At 43.3% G+C, this 18,444-nt stretch overlaps 1 protein-coding gene across 1 annotated transcript in view; it reads right to left on the reverse strand.

Moving 5' to 3' along the window:
• The window catches only part of LOC108790332 (disks large homolog 2-like), a 101,290-nt gene that overhangs the window by 61,463 nt on the left and 21,383 nt on the right, over positions 1–18,444 (reverse strand). The window contains exons 4-6 of the mRNA XM_018560568.1: positions 12,652–12,776; positions 3,449–3,618; positions 743–879 (exon numbers count right to left, since the gene is read on the reverse strand). Of these exons, the coding sequence (XP_018416070.1) occupies positions 743–879; positions 3,449–3,618; positions 12,652–12,776 (432 nt within the window). The remainder of the gene's footprint in view (positions 1–742; positions 880–3,448; positions 3,619–12,651; positions 12,777–18,444) is intronic.

Below are 18,444 nucleotides of genomic sequence, written 5' to 3' on the forward strand. Positions count from 1 at the left end.
GGTCTTATATTTGAGCAATTCCCAAAAATAGTACTAGGTCTTATTTTCGGGGTAAGTCTTATTTTAGGGGAAACAGGATAGTTGTGAAATTCCTCACCTCATTGGGTGGCATGGAAAGAGCTTCCTTCTGTGCTCAGGAGGAGCTCTTTCAGGTTTGAGAGGAGCTCAGATTCTGATTGGGTTCAGCCCAAACCTGGGCTCATTCCTGCTACTCACTGTTTTCCTTGCTGTAGAGAAAACTGTATCGGAGGACCTACAGTGCAAGAATCTCCCTGCGTTTAAGGATATTCAAATACAGGTTGCAAGACGCTCTACTATACTGTTACAAACACTTACTAAAATGCAGCTTGATTGGCTAAACTAACTTTGTAGCCAAATCGTGGTTGTCATTGGTCCTAGTAAATTATCCATATGTTGCTGTGGAGAATCCATTTAAGTGCTCAGAGCACAAACATACTACTTCCTACTACCTGGAAATGTACAAATGTACTACTTGTTTAATGAAAAATAAGAACTCCCAGACATGTGACACAGGTAACATAACTAAAAAGCCAAGCTCTTAGTCCAAGCCATGGTCATGCCAGGGGTGTGCTGAGATCGCCATGCTGGAGTCCCTGACAGAAGTGACAGCCCAGGCAAGAATTAGAACCCTGCCCATACCTGCCCATAATAGAGGCATGCATTTTGTGTGAAGTTGGTTATCAAGCCTCAAATGATAAATGTATGTAGCAGTCATTCTCACCATCAGCAACCTATCCCCAACTTGTAGACGGCAATCTTTTTGTGCTGCTCCTCCTTCAATAATTTTGGTTACATAAATACTGTTGTCCCCTGGAATGTGCTGGTTTCCGACTCCGCCTGCGATGCTGAAACCCAACCCTGTACGGGGTTCATAATCATCATTAGTTACATTTAAAGCAAATATATATTTATAGCGTCATATTAAAAGAGAACATAAGATTTTTTTTTCAATATTATAGTCAGAGCTAAAAAAAAAAAGTAAAACATTTTTTTTGTCAACTTATATAAAATTCATGAAAATTATGTAATTTTTTTCTCTAACCAGCCGGAGGAACTTTAGTCTACTTTACCATATGAAGCTAAATCATTGTCATACAACTGGTTGGAAAACTGAATTACTGCTCTTACCACTGCGCTGAAAGAACCCTGTGGTCAGAGCAGTGACTCATTCCTTCAGACAACCTAGTATGAGGTTGCAGTCAGACAAAGGATGCCTGAAAGCTGGCTATTCTGCTGTGTTCAGTCTTCAGCTAACCCATGGTGCTTTAGGAATTCTTTGTAATGTAATGAATGTTTATTTTTATATCAAAGGTTGTATATACATTATATGGCTAAAAATATCTGAACACACTTCCAAATTATTGTGTCCAAATGCTTCCAGTAAAAGGTACTGTTAATGCTACAGTATACAAAGCCATTTTAGACAATTGTGCTTGTGCAATCTTGTGGAAACAATTGCAGATCGCCCTTTTCTGCTCCAACATGACTGTGCCCCTGTGCACAAAGATACCTCCATAAAGACATGGTCTGGCCAGCTTGATGTGGAGGAACTTGAGTGGCCTTCACAGAGCTATGATTTTATTCCTATCAATCACCTTTAGGATGAATTGGAACCCCAGATCTTCTCATCCAACATCAGTACCTGACCTCACAAATGTTCTTTTGGCTGAATAGCCACAAATTCCCATGAAAATTGGGATGCCAATTATGTCATTCAGGATGTCATTCAGGAGGGGGCCAGACATACTGTGAGGTCATGCTGAAGCCTCACGTCAGTAAATGGAGCATTGAGAAGAACTTTAAAGTATAATGTATATAAACTCAATCACTAAGCTTTCATAAAACATGTGTATTTAAATCATTTTCAATATTGTCAAATCTTTAGTTTAGTTATAACTGTTTATTCTGCCATATTAATTTAAATACCACTTTCTCCCCGGGACCCAAAGCACTTTTATTTGCTGTTGGGGCAGATGGTGAGGCAGCCGTCTTGGGCATGCTCAGTACAATATCATACTAGCCACTAAGCCACTTTGCTGCCATGAAGTTCCTTGCTCAGGCACTTCCTGTTATGGGGTGACAACGCCCTGTCCCTGTCCTCCAATTCTACTAAAGCATTTTTCCCTGTCACACAGGCTTCTAAAGGTGACTATGAGAGGCTCTTTCAACACAATTGGGAAACCTCCATACTTTGAAATACCATCCCAGATAGCAAGGATATCTTGCCACAAACTTGTGTCAGGGTTAAATTGTAATTCTTGTTAACTTGCTGCACATATTCCGGGCAGGTTGTAGACTTGCAGAACACTCGCAGCACAAGTTCTAGGTGACACTTTTTGAATTTGTAGCAAATTCGCTTGGCAAGTCTACAGCAAGAGTCCTGCAGGTCTTAGCAAGAGCTCTGCAAGCTCGCTGGTCTGGAGACTTGCAATGCAGACTTGCTGTAATTGTGCAACAAAATTGTGAAGCTTGGCAAGTCTGCAATACTTTAGCAAGTCCTTTTCAAACTTGCAGCTCAATTGCTTGCTATCTGGGATCAGCCATTACTGGAGTACATGTAGATGGAAGTGACTGAAAAAAAGGTCGCAGGAGATAAGCAACATGTAAATTCAACAGAAAAAATATGAAAACCATTATTTATGTAAGAAAAAATTGACAGTTGTCTGTAATAAACAGTTGGGAGCTTACATCTAGACATGTAAGCTGCGGAAAAAATAGGTTCAATTCGGATATTTCGTTACTTCAGGATTCGGGTCCGAAATCAAATTCGGTTCCGGGTTACTAGACCCGAATGGAATTCAGGAGTCCGAATTTCCGAATACCAATCGGGAGCTCCAGAATGCCATTCGGGTCTGGGAGCCATATACATACATAATATTAAAGCTGAAGCTTCCAGACCCGAATGGCATTCTGGAGCTCCCGAATGGTATTCGGAAATTTGGACTCCATTTGGGTCTTGGAGCATCAGCTTTAGTATTATATATATATATAATTAGTATTCTGAAGTATTCAATTACGTTTTTAAACGAAATTCGGATGGGATCCAAAATTTCGGAAACGGAAATTCGGATTCGGACACATTGGGATTCAGAAAATCGGATGTGTCCGAATGTCAGAATTACTTAAAATTCGTACGAATTTTGATTCGGAATGAAACAAATCGCACATGTCTACTAGTACTTACATCTACTCTAAAAGTACAATATTTGGTCATAGGGACTTAAGTATGTTATTTGTTGATGTATTTTCAGTAACTAGAAATTAGTTCCCCGGAAGAGTTTTAGAATTTCCTTTTTGTTTCATTTGCTTTTCTTCTACACATTCTACGCAGCAGAGAAACAAAGAAAATCTGCGTTGTTAATATGCACGTTGCCTTTGTGCAGATAAATTACGTACACGACAATAGGAAATGTAGAAAACACTTTACCTTTTGGCCCTTTAAAAAGTTTAATCTCTACAACAGTTTCAAGGATGGGTCTTCTTCTGCGTACATATAGACGGACAATGGAACCGGCTTCTTTTAGCGCTTCTACAGCTCTGCTGTGCGACACCTCGGAGACATCCACTTCATTCACTCGGAGAATACAGTCATTGACCCTGAAAAACACATTCAGAGACGATTGGCGCAAATGATTCAGCGGAGGGAAAAAAAAAATTACAATAAAACAATCGCCCTTCTCTTTTATTTTGACACAATGTTCTGTCACATAACTTTAATAGCATATGAAATCCAAGCAAGAGTTCATTGTGGATGGCATGCTGTAAACCGTACAGCCAGGACAATATACATCAGCGCTAAGTGTTGCCAGAGAGAGACATAAATCTTCTTTATTTTTAGAAAAAAGGGGTACAATGATTTAAAGGGAGTCTGCTGTAAAGGATGTAAAGGATTTTCAGATACATATGGGAATGTGAGTACTTTAAAGTGACCCTGACGCTGGTATAACAAAGTCCTAATAGAGCTTCTGTTTAAAAGAACATGTCTGGTGGGCAGTGAGTCCATTGTTCAGGCACTGTACAGTATAGCATGTCTAACATATCTCCCCGTGGTTCCTCCTGCCAGTGTCCTGTGATGGCATCTCTGGCCTCAATGCTTTCTAAGTCATTGACCGGTGAAGTCATAGGAAAGTCAGATACTTTTTAAACTTTTTACAGCCATGCAACCAGCATTTTAAAAGGAGAGCTCAGCAATGGCCACCTAGGTGTTTTCTCACTATAGGTTTGCTTTACTAATTCAGCTGCCTCAGACGCTACATCTGCGGCAGCACCAGCCTGGTTCTGGTCCTTATAGCTGCCAGAGGTCTGTTTACATTTCTTTTGCAACCTGCAGTGATTCAGGCAGCTGTAAAGCCTATGGGCTGCAGAATGTGCCAGTTTCTCTGAAGCTACCCCCACCACTATGTATTCCGGGCTGACCATGTATCATTGTGGAGTGAGCCCAGCAAAATATCCATCTGCTGATCATCTCTGGCTACCTGGAAGTGATCCCGCTGATCACTTCCAGGTTCAGGGCTATCATTCCCCCCTTGTCCTCTGTGGCTGAAGAACAAGCCAATTAAGCACAATCCATGGTTGATTAGCTCCAGTGAAGTGTAGAGGTCACATTAGGGGCCTACTAGACCCCTGATGTCTCCTTAAAGGGAGTCCATCACTTTCACTATGCTATCACATAGTAGACAGACAAAAAAAGTTTAAAAAATCAATAACCCCCCCCCAAAAAAAATCTTAAGGCATAATCACTTTTGTCAAGTGTACCTACCTACAAAAATGATAATTCAGCCATACATAATAGGTACTGCAGCGCACAGCAGATTTCTAGGGCCATCATTCATGGTTAATGACCTGTAAAGGCTTTTACAGCATTGCTCATAGACAGTTTTGGATACTATCTTTTATGGTACCCTCAAGCGCTCACACCGTGATGGCACTGTCCATTGGAAAAGAGGGTACAAAGTCAATTGGTGTGTCCCTGTAGCCAAGCGATTGCTGTGACCAATCACACCAACGCACAATGACACCGGTATTAGTTGACACTGGGTGTTGGATGCCATCTAGTACCAGTGTCATCCAGTGCCAGATCTATAGTTTCTGATCTGGCCTGTAAATTACCCCCTTACCTTTCTCATCCAATTGTAAGCAAGGAAAAAAAAAAAAGGATTTTTGCTTGCACAATATTGGATGATAGAAGTCAGCAGAGCCTCACTTCATTCACTAAGGGAAAGTTCCCCTGCAAAGTGTAAGTGCACGGCCTATTTGCTTTTATTATTATTATGATTCAGGATTTATATAGCGCCAACAGTTTGCTCAGTGCTTTACAATATAAGGAAGACATTACAATCACAATACATTTCAAGACAAGATGGTAAGGAGGGCCCTGCCCATGAGAGCTTACAATCTAGAAGGGAGGGGCAAGTGATACATGAGGAGGTAGCTGTGTGGGAATGAACTGTATGAGAACATGATGGTTGAGTGGTAAGGTTGAGGTGGGATAGGCTTCCCTGAAGAGATGAGTCTTAAGGGATCGCCCAAAGGCAGTAAACCAACCCCATTGATTCATGGCATCTTGTAATTTCCATACAGCTAAGAAGTATTTCTGGTGGTAATGCCATCTCTGAGGTCTACCATTTACAACAACCTGAGTTGTCTTTTTGCAGGCTGAACTTCCTGTTGAAGGATGTCCGTGATGGGCAGTGGAACATCTACACGCTCTCCTTTTGCTCCTTGTGTCCTGCCATTTACGACACCTGAGCCGTGAAGAAGGATGGAGATTTTTATTTGCGCCCCTGTAACGTGTTCTCCTGCTATGAACTAACACTAATATGAAAGAATTTGGACTCTTGAACCTTTCGTACGGAGCTCTCATTAGACTCTGTACACTTTAAGTATTTGATTGGAGTTCTTCTTCGGGGAAAATTATGTTATAAATGTGTAACGATTCAAAAAAATGTTTGGAGCTGCCAGAATGACCTTCCACAGGCTGAACTTCCTTTTTGAAGGTGGCCATGATGGGCATTGTGACATCGGCACGCTTTGCTCTTTAGCGCAAATATAACTTGAAGGACAAACCATGGGCATAATATGTAGTAAATTATGTGATATGTGCAATAGAGACAATTGACCCGTGTCAAGTCGCTTTATATTTGTACGTCCCGAACACCAAATAGGCTCAATGTGCTCATAACAGATTGCGTGTTTTATGGATCCCGGAGTCATTGCCAGGAAAACTCCACATAAAGCAGAACATAAAAGGTTGTATAATGAACAGCGCATTCAAACACATGGCACAACGAAGGTTTGTCATTCCTCGGTTTGTAGTGAAGGACACAAAGTCAGGGTTTGTATTTGCAACCTCTAAGCAATAGACCAAAATGTTCCCTACGCTCTGGACTCTATTATACTGAGTTACTACTTTAACTGCAGACAGCTCAAAAGCTGGCCATACAGGTGAGAATTTCAGCCGTTTCCTGCAGAATCACCCAAAATTCGATCCATGGATGGCTCTATCTACCAGTAAGAGGGGGAATAAAAGAGACTTACTTATAAATTTAATGAAAGGTCCTCTTTTCTATTTTATTGTATTCTAATAGATATACAACAAGCCATTCTGTATGCTTAGTATATCTGTGTCCATAGAATACTTTTTCTCAAGTCATTCTTAAAGGAGAACTATGAGGTGAGTGATTTTCACATTAGACAATGAAACTGTCACACGTCGGCTCAATAAATCGGGAAGAGAGCACTGCAGAGAGCCGTGACTGTCACTCACGGCTCCCTGCAGGGATTCCCCCCCTCCCCGCTCCAATCCTCCAGCGCTCACTGGCGGAACGGACGGGGGAGGGGGTGGGTACAGCTGGCTCTGCCTCTAGATAGGCAGAGCCAGCTGTCACTCACGCAGCTCGGTGGATCTTGACAGTAGCTCGCGGTATACTGAGCTTTGGGTCATGGGAGGACGCTAGTTTGTGGCCTCCCGTGACCCTTAGGAGAACTATGGGGAAAAACACTTACCCCATAGTTCTCCTTTAATAAATATCTCTTTCCTATGCTCCTCAGCTTCATCTAGTGGCTATATTGGGGTATTACAGTCAACCTGTAATACAGGTGAAACTCGAATAATTAGAATATCGTGCAAAGTTCATTTATTTCACTAATGCAACTTAAAAGGTGAAACTAATATATGAGAGAGACTCATTACATACAAAGCAAGATAGTTCAAGCCGTGATTTGTCATAATTGTGATGATTATGGCTTACAGCTCATGAAAACCCCAAGAACCCCAAATCCACAACCTCAAAAAAGTAGATTATTACATGCAATCCATAAAACAAGGATTGTACATAGAACAATATCGGACCTCTGAAAAGTACAAGCATGCATATGTACTCAGTACTTGGTTTGGGCCCCTTTTGCAGCACTTACTGCAATTTACTTTTCCTTTTTGCCTCTATTCACACAGAACGTATGTTCACAGAAATTCGTAGGGCGAATGTCCCTGTGAATTGTTTATAAATAGGCCCCTTAGTGTTAAATGTATTCTTTCATTTTGCTTCCATGCAAGATAAATAATGTGAATTGTAACACTTCCAGACAGGGCTATAACTACAATGTCTCAGGCTGCATCTATCTCTTTGGCTCATATGGGAGGGGGGGGCACTTTGCTGCACAATGTTTGCAGTGTGCCTGCTGCCCCCTTTATGGCAAGAGCATCCTAGGTTGCTAAAATCTGTGTGGGGGATATATGTGCAGGCCATACACTCCTTCTTGCCCAGCTCTTAGCAACCTGGGATGCTCGGGCCAGCAGCCCTCCCAGTTCCTGGCAACCAGTGACATCACTGGGTGCGATGCTGGCCAATACTGGGCCGGGACATGATGCAGAGGCCTTCCTTCCGCTGCCTCAGGTGGTGACAATGTTAGGGATGCCCCTGCTTCCAGATACTGTATGTATTACCTCTCAGATAGATCACAGTACTTCCCATGACAATGTCTTTGACTTTTTTTGTTCTCCAAAAGGCTGGCCTGATCTAAGAGATAAGATGTTGGCCAAGAGATCAATCATGTGAATCCTTGAACCTTTAGCCTTCATATCCTGGGCTGTTGGTACACGTTGATGCAGCTAAGCCCCTAGAAGGAAGTTATAACCTTCACTGAGGAAATGATTCCTCTTGCCTGTAGCAGTCTGATTTTTACTAGTCTAGTAAGTCTTAGTTGTAGAGTACAGTAGTGGTCCCCAAACTGTGGCCCTTTGCTAGCCTTTATCTGGCTCTTGTGGCACTATTTTTCCCACTGACACCAACAATGAGGCACTACTCCTCCACTAAAACAAAGGATGCAGTGTAATTTCTCCCACTGACACCAACAAAAGATACAGTTCTTCCCACTGACACCAATGATCGGGCACTTTAAATCCCAACTGATACCAGTGATGGCCAACTATTCCTTTCAAGGGCACCAATAAAGTGGCATTATTCCTTCTCCCACTGACTGCAGACGCTAGGTAATTTTATTTTAACTCCCACTGACCACTAAGCTTGAGAGATTGTTTACTTCCACAGACCATTCCATCAAAATACACATCAACGTGTGCATAAGTGTGAATGACTCCAAATGTTATATTTGAATATAGGCCCCAACTACTCAGGAAAGAGATAAAACCAAGACATCACTGTACAGAGAGGTCATTGATGGCATGTTAAAGTGCTGTGCAAACTGTTGTCGCTATATAAATCCTGTATAATAATAATGTTGTTGTGCTATCTTTCCACAGTAGTCCGAAACTTCATTTTTTTCTGTAATTGAAACCATGAACTTTATTTATTTCCTTCCAGCACGTATGCATATCAGGATATAGAAGCTTACAGAAGCATCCAAAAATATTCTACAACAGTCTGCCTGATTTTCTTCATTAGGGGTTAACAAAATATCTCCATATTTGTGAAGGGTTGACTGTGACCAGCACTGCGATCTGAGTCATTCGGATGAAACAAGGAGAGAAGTCTGTGCGTTGCTTCGGGCACTGCGTGACGCTAATTTGGGCTGAACACATGCGACTATCAAAGTTCTGCAGCACTCAGGCACAGCTGAGCTTAGCCCAAACACGCTCCGTTTTCTTTCTTGTTCCACATGAAACATCTGCTTACTCCTCTGCTCTTTTGTAACATTTGTTTGTCCTTACCATGCGATCCCAAAGGACGTTGGAACTTTCCAACAAGTACTTGCCAGAAAATCTAAATCTAGTAACCTAACTAGTGAGGCAAGAGCTGTCACAGCCTCTACTCTGTGTTAGAGGCGTGAGCTCTGTGGATTGGTCCAAGGCAACTGGACTTGCTGTATTTTTCTTGAAAACGTTGCACTGGACATCCAACCAACTTTCTCACTTCAGAATGACTTGTACAAAAAATTATCTGGGAATAAATATGGTGAATGTCGCTCCAATCCACATAATCTGTTAGTCGCAACCGGGTGTTGATTGCATTTGCATAATTGGAGCTAGGAGGTGCTATTAACCTGCTCCTATCATCTTTAGCTCCATCTAGTGGCCATAATGTGGTTCATTCATTCATAGCAAATCTATTTGGGAAGCTATAATCCCATGCACCCTCCACCATGCAAAAGGAGATCCGTAATATGTGATCTTCTCAAAATCTTGATGCTTCCATCAAGGCAAGCAAGAACCAGGGCTCGGAAGTACAGTTTGGGGATGGCCCCTTCCTGTTCCAACATGACAGCGCACCAGTGCACAAAGCAAGGTTCATAAAGACACGGATGAGCGAGTTTGGGGTGGAGGAACTTGACTGGCCTGCACAGAGTCCTGACCTCAACCCGATAGAACACCTTTGGGATGAATTAGAGCGGAGACTGCGAGCCTGGCCTTCTCCTCCAAAATTAGTACCCGACCTCACAAATGGTCCAACATTCCCATAGACACACTCCTAAACCTTGTGGACGCCTTCCCAGAAGAGTTGAAGCTGTTATAGCTGCAAAGGGTGGGACAACTCAACATTAAACCCTACCGACTAAGACTGGGATACCCCCAGGGTTTGCCTATCTCAGGTTTAGGAGCCAGGTTACTTGTGTCAAGGTACCCACAGGTTCGCCTATCTCAGGTTAGGAGCCAGGTTATCTCAGGTTAGGAGCTTTTCTACATTTATGCAGAAGACGTCTACAACAAATTAAAGAAAGTTTCACTCATCCATAGGACAATTGTAATTTGTGACAACGATTAATTTTTTAGAATGTTTTTCTTACATCCGCATCCAAATTTGGGTTTTCAGTCTCCGCTCACTCATGTTTGTCATGCGCAATGTTTATTTTAATATTTTTCGTGCATTTGCATCACTAATCATAAAGCATCCAACAAAATAGATTTTTTTAATCTAGAAATTCTTTCTCAGTGACAAAATGATATTTCTGAGCACATAAAGCGGGAAAAGTGAGAGAACAAAATAAACACAAGCAGGTGTTAATACCGATAATGTTCTGAAGGATAAAACGGGTCTAATAGATGGCTTTAGGTACGGGGATGTTGAAATAGTCATATCACAATAAATAATGAGAACGTTAGACCTCCCCATAGAATGCAGTGTAATTATCCACCTTGAATTCATATGCGTGGCAGGGTAAGTGCACATTGATAGGTTTCAGAAAGCATTAGAATTATTCAGATTTTCCAGTTGCAGACATCCCAACCTGCAAAACCTTATTTCAGGGAGGTTCCCTTTCTGTTTTTTTTTGTTTTTTTACAGCGGCCGTCGTCAGAATATAAAAGAAATAATAATGATTATATATAAATATATATATATCCATCAGATTTGTGAATTGATGTTCAAGTATCTGTCAGTGTAAAGGTCACAATTTATTAGACAGCCCGAGACCTTTTTTTAAAAACCGCTGAGCTGTGAAGTCCCTGATACACAGTTGACTAGTTGCTATGGGCAGCAAATGAAATAAATGTTCTCTATAACTAGACAACCAGGACATATAATTGATTCTATATTATCCACAAAGGGTTAACAGCACTCTCTCAACCCTGCAGCAGTAGATCTCGGTGCCTGTACCTGCTCTCAGTAGTAGTCTATGTCCGCCCTCTCTGTGCAGCAAGTAGCTTCTTCCTTCTGAGACAGAGCCAAGCGAAAGGTTTACTCAGAGTAAACCTTTCAGGGAGAAAATGCCTCTCTCACAGACGTCAGGGAGCCGCTGTATAATTGAGGGAGACTCCCTGAACATCAGGGAGACTTGAGATCCCTGCAGTTGGTTACCAGGTATCATCGGTTTATGTATCCAGCCGCACTAGTTAATTACGATTAATAAATAAACAGGTTTAACGCCAAATCTCACAGAGTAAAACAAAGTTCATCAGAGACCAAATAAAGAAAACTGTAGTCAGGCAGGTCGCAAATTAGAGGAAAAATCAGGGGGAGATAACAGAGCGAGTTATGTGAATTCCAACATCCCCAGCATCTGCACAATGTGGTTTATACAGGGACGTGCGGTCAGGGGGAGGCAGGGCAGGAGGAGCCTCAGCTGGTATTATGGAGGAAAAAGCTGTCAGCTTCAAGGCTGAAGCTGACAGCTTTTTCTCCATTCAGATCGGCTTGTAACAGGTTACACAGAAGGGAAATCCTTCCCACTGTGTCACCTGTCATGGACGGAGCGCTGCCTGTTACTTACAGGTGGCACTGCATCCGGCTTTTGACATTTAGTTAGGTTACACAGCAGCGGGCTTCCCCACTGCTTGTGTAACCTAACTAGTGAGGCAAGAGCTGTCACAGCCTCTACTCTGTGTGAGCTCTGTGGATTGGTCCAAGGCAACTGGACTTGCTGTATTTTTCTTGAAGACATTGCACTGGACATCCAACCATCTTTCTCAATTCAGAACGACTTGTACAAAAAATTATCTGGGAATAAATATGGTGAATGTCGCTCCAATCCACATAATCTGTTAGTCGCAACCAGGTGTTGATTGCATTGGCATAATTGGAGCTAGGAGGTGCTATTAACCTGCTCCTATCATCTTTAGCTCCATCTAGTGGCCATAATGTGGTTCATTCATAAGATTGGAGTGAATCAGGAAAGTACCGCACTATGGCCACTAGGTGGAGCCCAGGATCATGGGACATAAGTATTTATTTCCTATGCTCCATGGCTCCATTTGCTGGCCATAATGTGGAACTTTCCTAATTCACTGCAACCTTCTGAATGAATTACATTTGACCTGGAAAGAAAATGTACTAATAACATTTGTTTTTGCCCCCATTCATGCTGAAATAATGTACATGGCGGTTTCGACGGATGACCAACGCTGACATTTTTTTTTTTTTTTAATCAAGAAGATTTTTATTTTCATTTTGTCGTACAATACACTGCAAGATACGAGAGGTGCATACATTTATGAGAGTTGACATGACTTACGTACAAAAGCCCCAATTACAACAACAGCCTTCGTATTTCCCAGGGGGCACTTTACAGTGATTGTGTGATTAACGATTGCCTATAAACATTTAAGAAAAATTAAACTAGAACAATCAATGAACATCGTATGCGATGAATTTATCAGGTGAAAGTGTTGGCGAATGTATGGGGCCGTTGACATTTTTTTAATACATAACACCATATGCCATCCACATCTGATCTCACCTGAGTCTTCCATCTTCCGCTGCTGCCCCTCCTGGGATGATCTTTGTTATAAAAATTCCCGGATCGTCCCCCACGTGAGGATTATCTATACCTCCGGCAATGCTAAATCCAAGGCCGGAATTTCCCTAATAGAAAGAAGAAGACAGAGGACGCGTCATATAACAATGTGTGGGGAAGAGTGCAAATAGAACACAGTGTAAAAGTTTATTATTAGGTGCAAATGCGTCCTGCCTAGGAACGCCAACCACTCCAGACTGACGCCCCCCTATCAAGACATTGTGATATTTGCATAACTCCTCCCAAGGGCCAGCCGACTGCTTGCATCAGGGCCGGGTGCTGTGATGTTTTCAGGAAGCTATGTACAGCACCCTGCCGGCCCCTCCTACCAGCTATGATCTGCCTGCATTGTATAGAGAAGCAGAGACACCCCATTATAATGTCACAGGGACTAAAATAAGATACGTCATGAGAACGGAAAAGATTTATTTAAAAATGTAATTTTAATAAAATAATATTAGCAGAATAAACTTCAGCTTACAGATGGCAATAAAAAAACAAAAAACAACCATTCCCGACTCCATCCAAAATAAAGTTTTGGCATCTGATATACTTTTAGGTGAACACTGGAACGATAATTGTAAATATGCATACGCTGCAAAATACTCTGTAATACCAGCCTCCCATGTATACCGGCATCCAGTGCATTAGTACTCTGCAATGTTTGTTTGTTTTTTAACCTGGGGGCTAATGATCACTAATTGCCTATTTGCAAATGGCCGATCGAAAATTGCTCACACGGCCAACTTGTTAATTGCCTCCAATGTTTGGCACAATCTTCTAGTTCGTGATGATTCAGTGTGTATTTTTTTGGCGACCCGGTATGTTGACAAGACGGATAATTCAACTTCCGCTACCAATACAACTGCAGCAAGTCACATAGAGCCCGCCTCATTTCCTGGCTGGAGGACGTCCAGCATCATTTTTCTTTTTCCTTCCCAGCCTGACTGTCCCTGGCCCCAACCCTTTCATTCATTGGATATCACTGCTGTCAATCATGGAGGCTCAGCATCACATGTGGGTGTTACCTAGGACGGTCTGCAGCCTGCCTAGAGGCACCCACTTCTCCAGGCTAATATCTGCCCATCAAGGCTTGAGGAGTACTGAGGTAGGGTGCTGTAATGTTTTCAGGAAGCTATGTACAGCATCCTGCCTGTCCCTCCCCCCCATTCCCCCCACCAGCCACGATCTACCTGCATTGTATAGAGAAGCAGAAAGACCCAGGGATGACATCACAGGGTCTAAAATAAAGTATGTCATGAAAAGGACAGTAGCATGTTGATGAGGGGGGAGGGGAAACCAGGGAAGACAAAATATAAGCAGATTAAACTTCAGCCTTAAAGTTTACAACAAAAACACTTTCACTTGCAGCTTCTCTAAGTAGCTGGTTTTGCTCCCCCCTGCCAGCAGTGATGTGGCAGCCTCCAATGTAAACATGCGAGGGATAGGAGAGAGCAGAGTGCTGAGACCAGACTTAAATGTCTTCAACTTTGAGGAAGAATTGCTGCACAGTGGATGCAGATGCAGAGGTCAGTGATGACTTATTCCAACACTTGTTCACTGCTTGTTACTGTTTTAATGTCTACAGACTGGCTGTAGTTCTAATGTAAAGTCATACTCAAAAGTCCAAGGGGGTTATTCACTAAGGCCTGGTCCCCCCCTGGACGTTTTACAGCGCGTTTTGAAATCTTTTTTGAAATCTTCGGCCCCCATGTGCTCCAAGATGGAGACTCTCATAGTTTAGAGTTAAGAACGCACTATATAGAGGTGTCTTGGTGCGGCTGTGCGGCTTTCACATTTTCTGCAGAAGACGTGTATCTAAACCTCTGCTTTTAACCTCAGTGGTGAGACAAGTTTTTTTACATGCTGACTTGTGAGTGTGCCATGATACCTTTCTACTGTTTACAGCGCGTAGGAACGCGCTGCAAAATGCGCTGCAAAACGCCCTACGTCCAAAGAAGTACAGGAGCTTCTTTGGGGTGTATTTGCCACACATATCTATTGGGATACAGCCAGGTAGCCCTCGGAAACGCGTGCTTGTCTACTGCGAATCGCAGTAAAAACGTGCGGCACGAAGCGCGCGACAAACGCGCATATTCGATACGCCTAGGTGTGAACCCAGCCTTAGAAGGCAGCCGAGTGAATGACCCAGCCGAAGTGAAGTGAGCCAAACGCTGTCCGGCTATTCACCTTGTATGGCTGATTTCATGCTCTGCATGTTGGCGTGAGCCAAAGTGCAGAAGAGTTCGACTCTCTAACAGCTGGATCGGCTGAGCCGAAGCTCCGGCAGCTCACTCGCTGCCATTCACCCCTATTCACATGGGGGCCGAACCAGTGGCGTAACAACCGGGAGGCAGTCGGTGCGGCTGCCCCGGGTGCAAAGCTGGGGTGGGGGGGCGCTGGCCGCCGGGCAGTGACAAGCGAGACCCAGCGAGTGAAAGATTTACGGGCTGCAGCGGTGTTGAATCCCGGGCGGTAATTTGCTTTCTACATTTAGTCCTGCTTTGCACAAAGCCGATTGTTTGTTTACAAGTGATCTCGGCAATGTCACTTGTAATAAGACTGCAGCCAAAATTATAGGAAAAAAATATTAAACTAAGAAAATAAAAAGGTGATTAAAAAGTAAAAAATATCATGGCCCACTTGCCATGATAACCAGTTGATTGGCAGGCTCTTTCCCTACAGGGACCCGGGCTCCCCTGCACAGAAGAAGGACAGGAGCCTGCCAATACCCCCCCCCCCCCCAAATTTTGTACTCTGGTTACGCCACTGGGCCGAACAACAGTGAGTGAATAGCCAAATGCTGCCGAGTGGCATTCGGCTCGGCTATTCTGCTCAGTAACTCTGAGCATTTGGCGACAATCTGACAGATGCCAGCAAAATATAAATTGGGCCGAGCTAGCAGTGATATCACCGCTAGCTCCGCCCAACTGATTACTATTGGCCGGCACCTGCCAGAGTCTTCTAGCAGGTCCCTGGCAGATAAAACAATTGGGCGGAGCTGGCCGTGATGCCGCCCAGTTGTTATTGTTTAATGACAGATCAGCGTCCCCAGGTCATTTGGGGACGCTGATCTGTCATTACAACTGGGCAGAGCCAGCCGTGCGATCACGGCTGGCTCCTCCCAGCCGTCATTTGCGTGGAGATTGGTCGTCTTCGGCCGACCTTTCTCCACGCTTCAGGTGTCACTACAGCTCAGCCGAGCCGAGCCAAAGCATATGGGTTCGGCTTGGCTGAGCCGCTCGGCCGCCTTCGGCTGCTGTATGGGATATTGTACAACTATGAACTGAACCGAAGGGCTCCGGCGGCCGAAGTGAGCTGAAGCTGCGTCTGGATCCTTCTGCTTCCTAGTGACTAACCCTCTAAATTTCCACCTTTTGAAACTATAGGAAAGTATTCTTGTTTATTTTAATCTGAAGTTTTTACATTTCTTGGAAAACAGAATCCTGGGTGTGAAGTTCTGTTCACTGAAACCCGGAAATGATGATAAAATAACTAACCATCTGCTCCCATTGTTATTTAAAGCTCGGGGAGATGAATATACCCGTCTCCTGGGTGCCACATTCGCCGCGCCATCTGCGGATACATGACGTTTTCCTAAATCCATTTTTAGCCGCGCGTACATGAATACAACGCACAGGACGGCGGTGAGACCGCCAACAGCAAAATATTCTCCAATCATGGGATCATCTTTGGCTTTTGAAGGAAGTTCAAATATAACAGAAGTAGTCGCCCGTCAGGTCAGTGGTCGTATAATTGTATCCAAAGCTGAATTTTTTAGGGTCGGATAAGGTATCGGAGGGTTAGTCCCGCCATCAGGTTTTTATTGCTACCGCTGGATAGATTCACCCTCATCGGAGGTGCACCTAGAGCTGTGCAGTGGGTGCGTTCGGTCCTGGGTATAGCCAGTTGCAGAGTGCCAGCTATGAGTGCAGGCACCACTGGGCAGATTGATTTTCCGCCCGACAGTGCCTGCATAGTTCTGGCACTAACTGCACTCTGAGACCAGCCGGTGGGAACCCAGTCTAATGCTGACCTCTGCTACAATACCCTGTGTTGTAGCATGCTTTTGTAGCAGCAGCCAGGTACATAAACAAAGGTATTTATAACAAAAAGTTTGCAGAACTATTTGTCCTGCGAACGTGCGTGTCCTTTTGTTCTGTGCGAATGTGAGCAAAAACACATGTGACTCAGAAAATGCCACGCTCTGGCCACTAGATGGCGCTGGGGAGCAAATGAAATACATATCTATTTGCTATGATCCTCGGCTCCATCTAGTGGCCATAATTTGCTATTTTCTGATTCACTCTAATCTTATGAATGAACCACATCATAGCCGCTAGATGGAGATAAAGGTCATAGGAAAAAAAATATTTATTTGCTATGCTCCTCGGCTCCATCTAGTGGCCATGATGTGGTTCACTGATAAGATCAAAGCAAATCAGGAAAATACCCCTATGGTCACTAGATGGCGGTGAGGAACATAGGAAATCAATACTTTTTTCCTATGCTCCTTGGCTCCATCTAGTGTCCATAATGAGGTATTTATTTCCTTTGCTCATCAGCGCCATCTAGTGGCCAAAATGTGGTATTTCCTGATTCACTAGTCTTATGAATGAATTACATTAGACGTAGAAAGAAACCTTAATTTTTGCCCACATTCGCACAGAACAAATCTATGTTCAGTTTTGAAAGATCCATGGTAATGCAATTTAGGCGATCCTTTAAGACTCATCTCTTCAGGGAAGCCTGTCCCACCTCAACCTAACCACTCAACCATCATGTTCTCAAACAATTCATCCCCACACAGCTACCTCCTCATGTATCACTGGCCCCTCTCTCTTAGATTATAAGCCCTCAGGGGCAGGGCCCTCCTTACCATCTTGTCTTGAATTGTATTGTGATTGTAATGTCTTCCTTATATTGTAAAGCGTTGCGCAAACTGTTGGCGCTATATAAATCCTGTTTATTAATAATAATAATTATTTTATAAATAATCCCCAAAGTATATTTATAGCCAAAATGTTTTTGTTTTTTTTAATGTTGGGTACAGTAAGGAAGAGATAACCCCACTATTTCTCTATCTGGGTACCATTGGGGAAATTTCCCTTCTCTTCCTGTTCCAGAGGCCCAACAGGAAGTTAGAGGAAATCTCCCAAACTCTCCCAAAGTCAAAACGTCCCCATTGGATCATTTCTCCTTTTGTCTTGTTCTGGGGACAACACTGACATTTTTGATTTCCCCTAATTTTTGGTAGCCAGTGCAAATGGTCACCAGAAAAAATAAGCAGGAAACTCTCCCCAATGAAGACAGAGACAGCAACACAAATGTGACAGGAGTCTAACCCTGGGGTCTAAAACTGGGAATAAAAGGTTTTGCCTTTAGATACATTGCAATAGAAAGCAGATTATTGGATAGACACCCTCAGACCTTGTTTGGGACTTCTCCACAAAATTGACTTACACGGGGTATTTAAAGGGTTAGTCCATCTTTTCACAAAAACTAACAATTAGCCCCTCCCCAGGGCACCATGTCGCGTGACTGTGCTGACCAATGAGAAAAAATGCTTAGAAGAGATTCCTTTGGTCAGCTGAGTCACAAGGCCGTTCTGACCAATGACCACTCACCATTGCCTACAATATGATGCTACTGAAATTAAAGAGTGTGTTACACCGACTGCCATGGTTGACGGAAGATTGCCATCTAGACAGCTAAGTAGGGTTGGGGGGGGGGGGG

Source organism: Nanorana parkeri, unplaced genomic scaffold (genome assembly GCF_000935625.1).
Source record: "Nanorana parkeri isolate BGI_ZX_2015 unplaced genomic scaffold, ASM93562v1 scaffold466, whole genome shotgun sequence".
In the NCBI taxonomy this organism is placed as follows: domain Eukaryota; kingdom Metazoa; phylum Chordata; class Amphibia; order Anura; family Dicroglossidae; genus Nanorana; species Nanorana parkeri.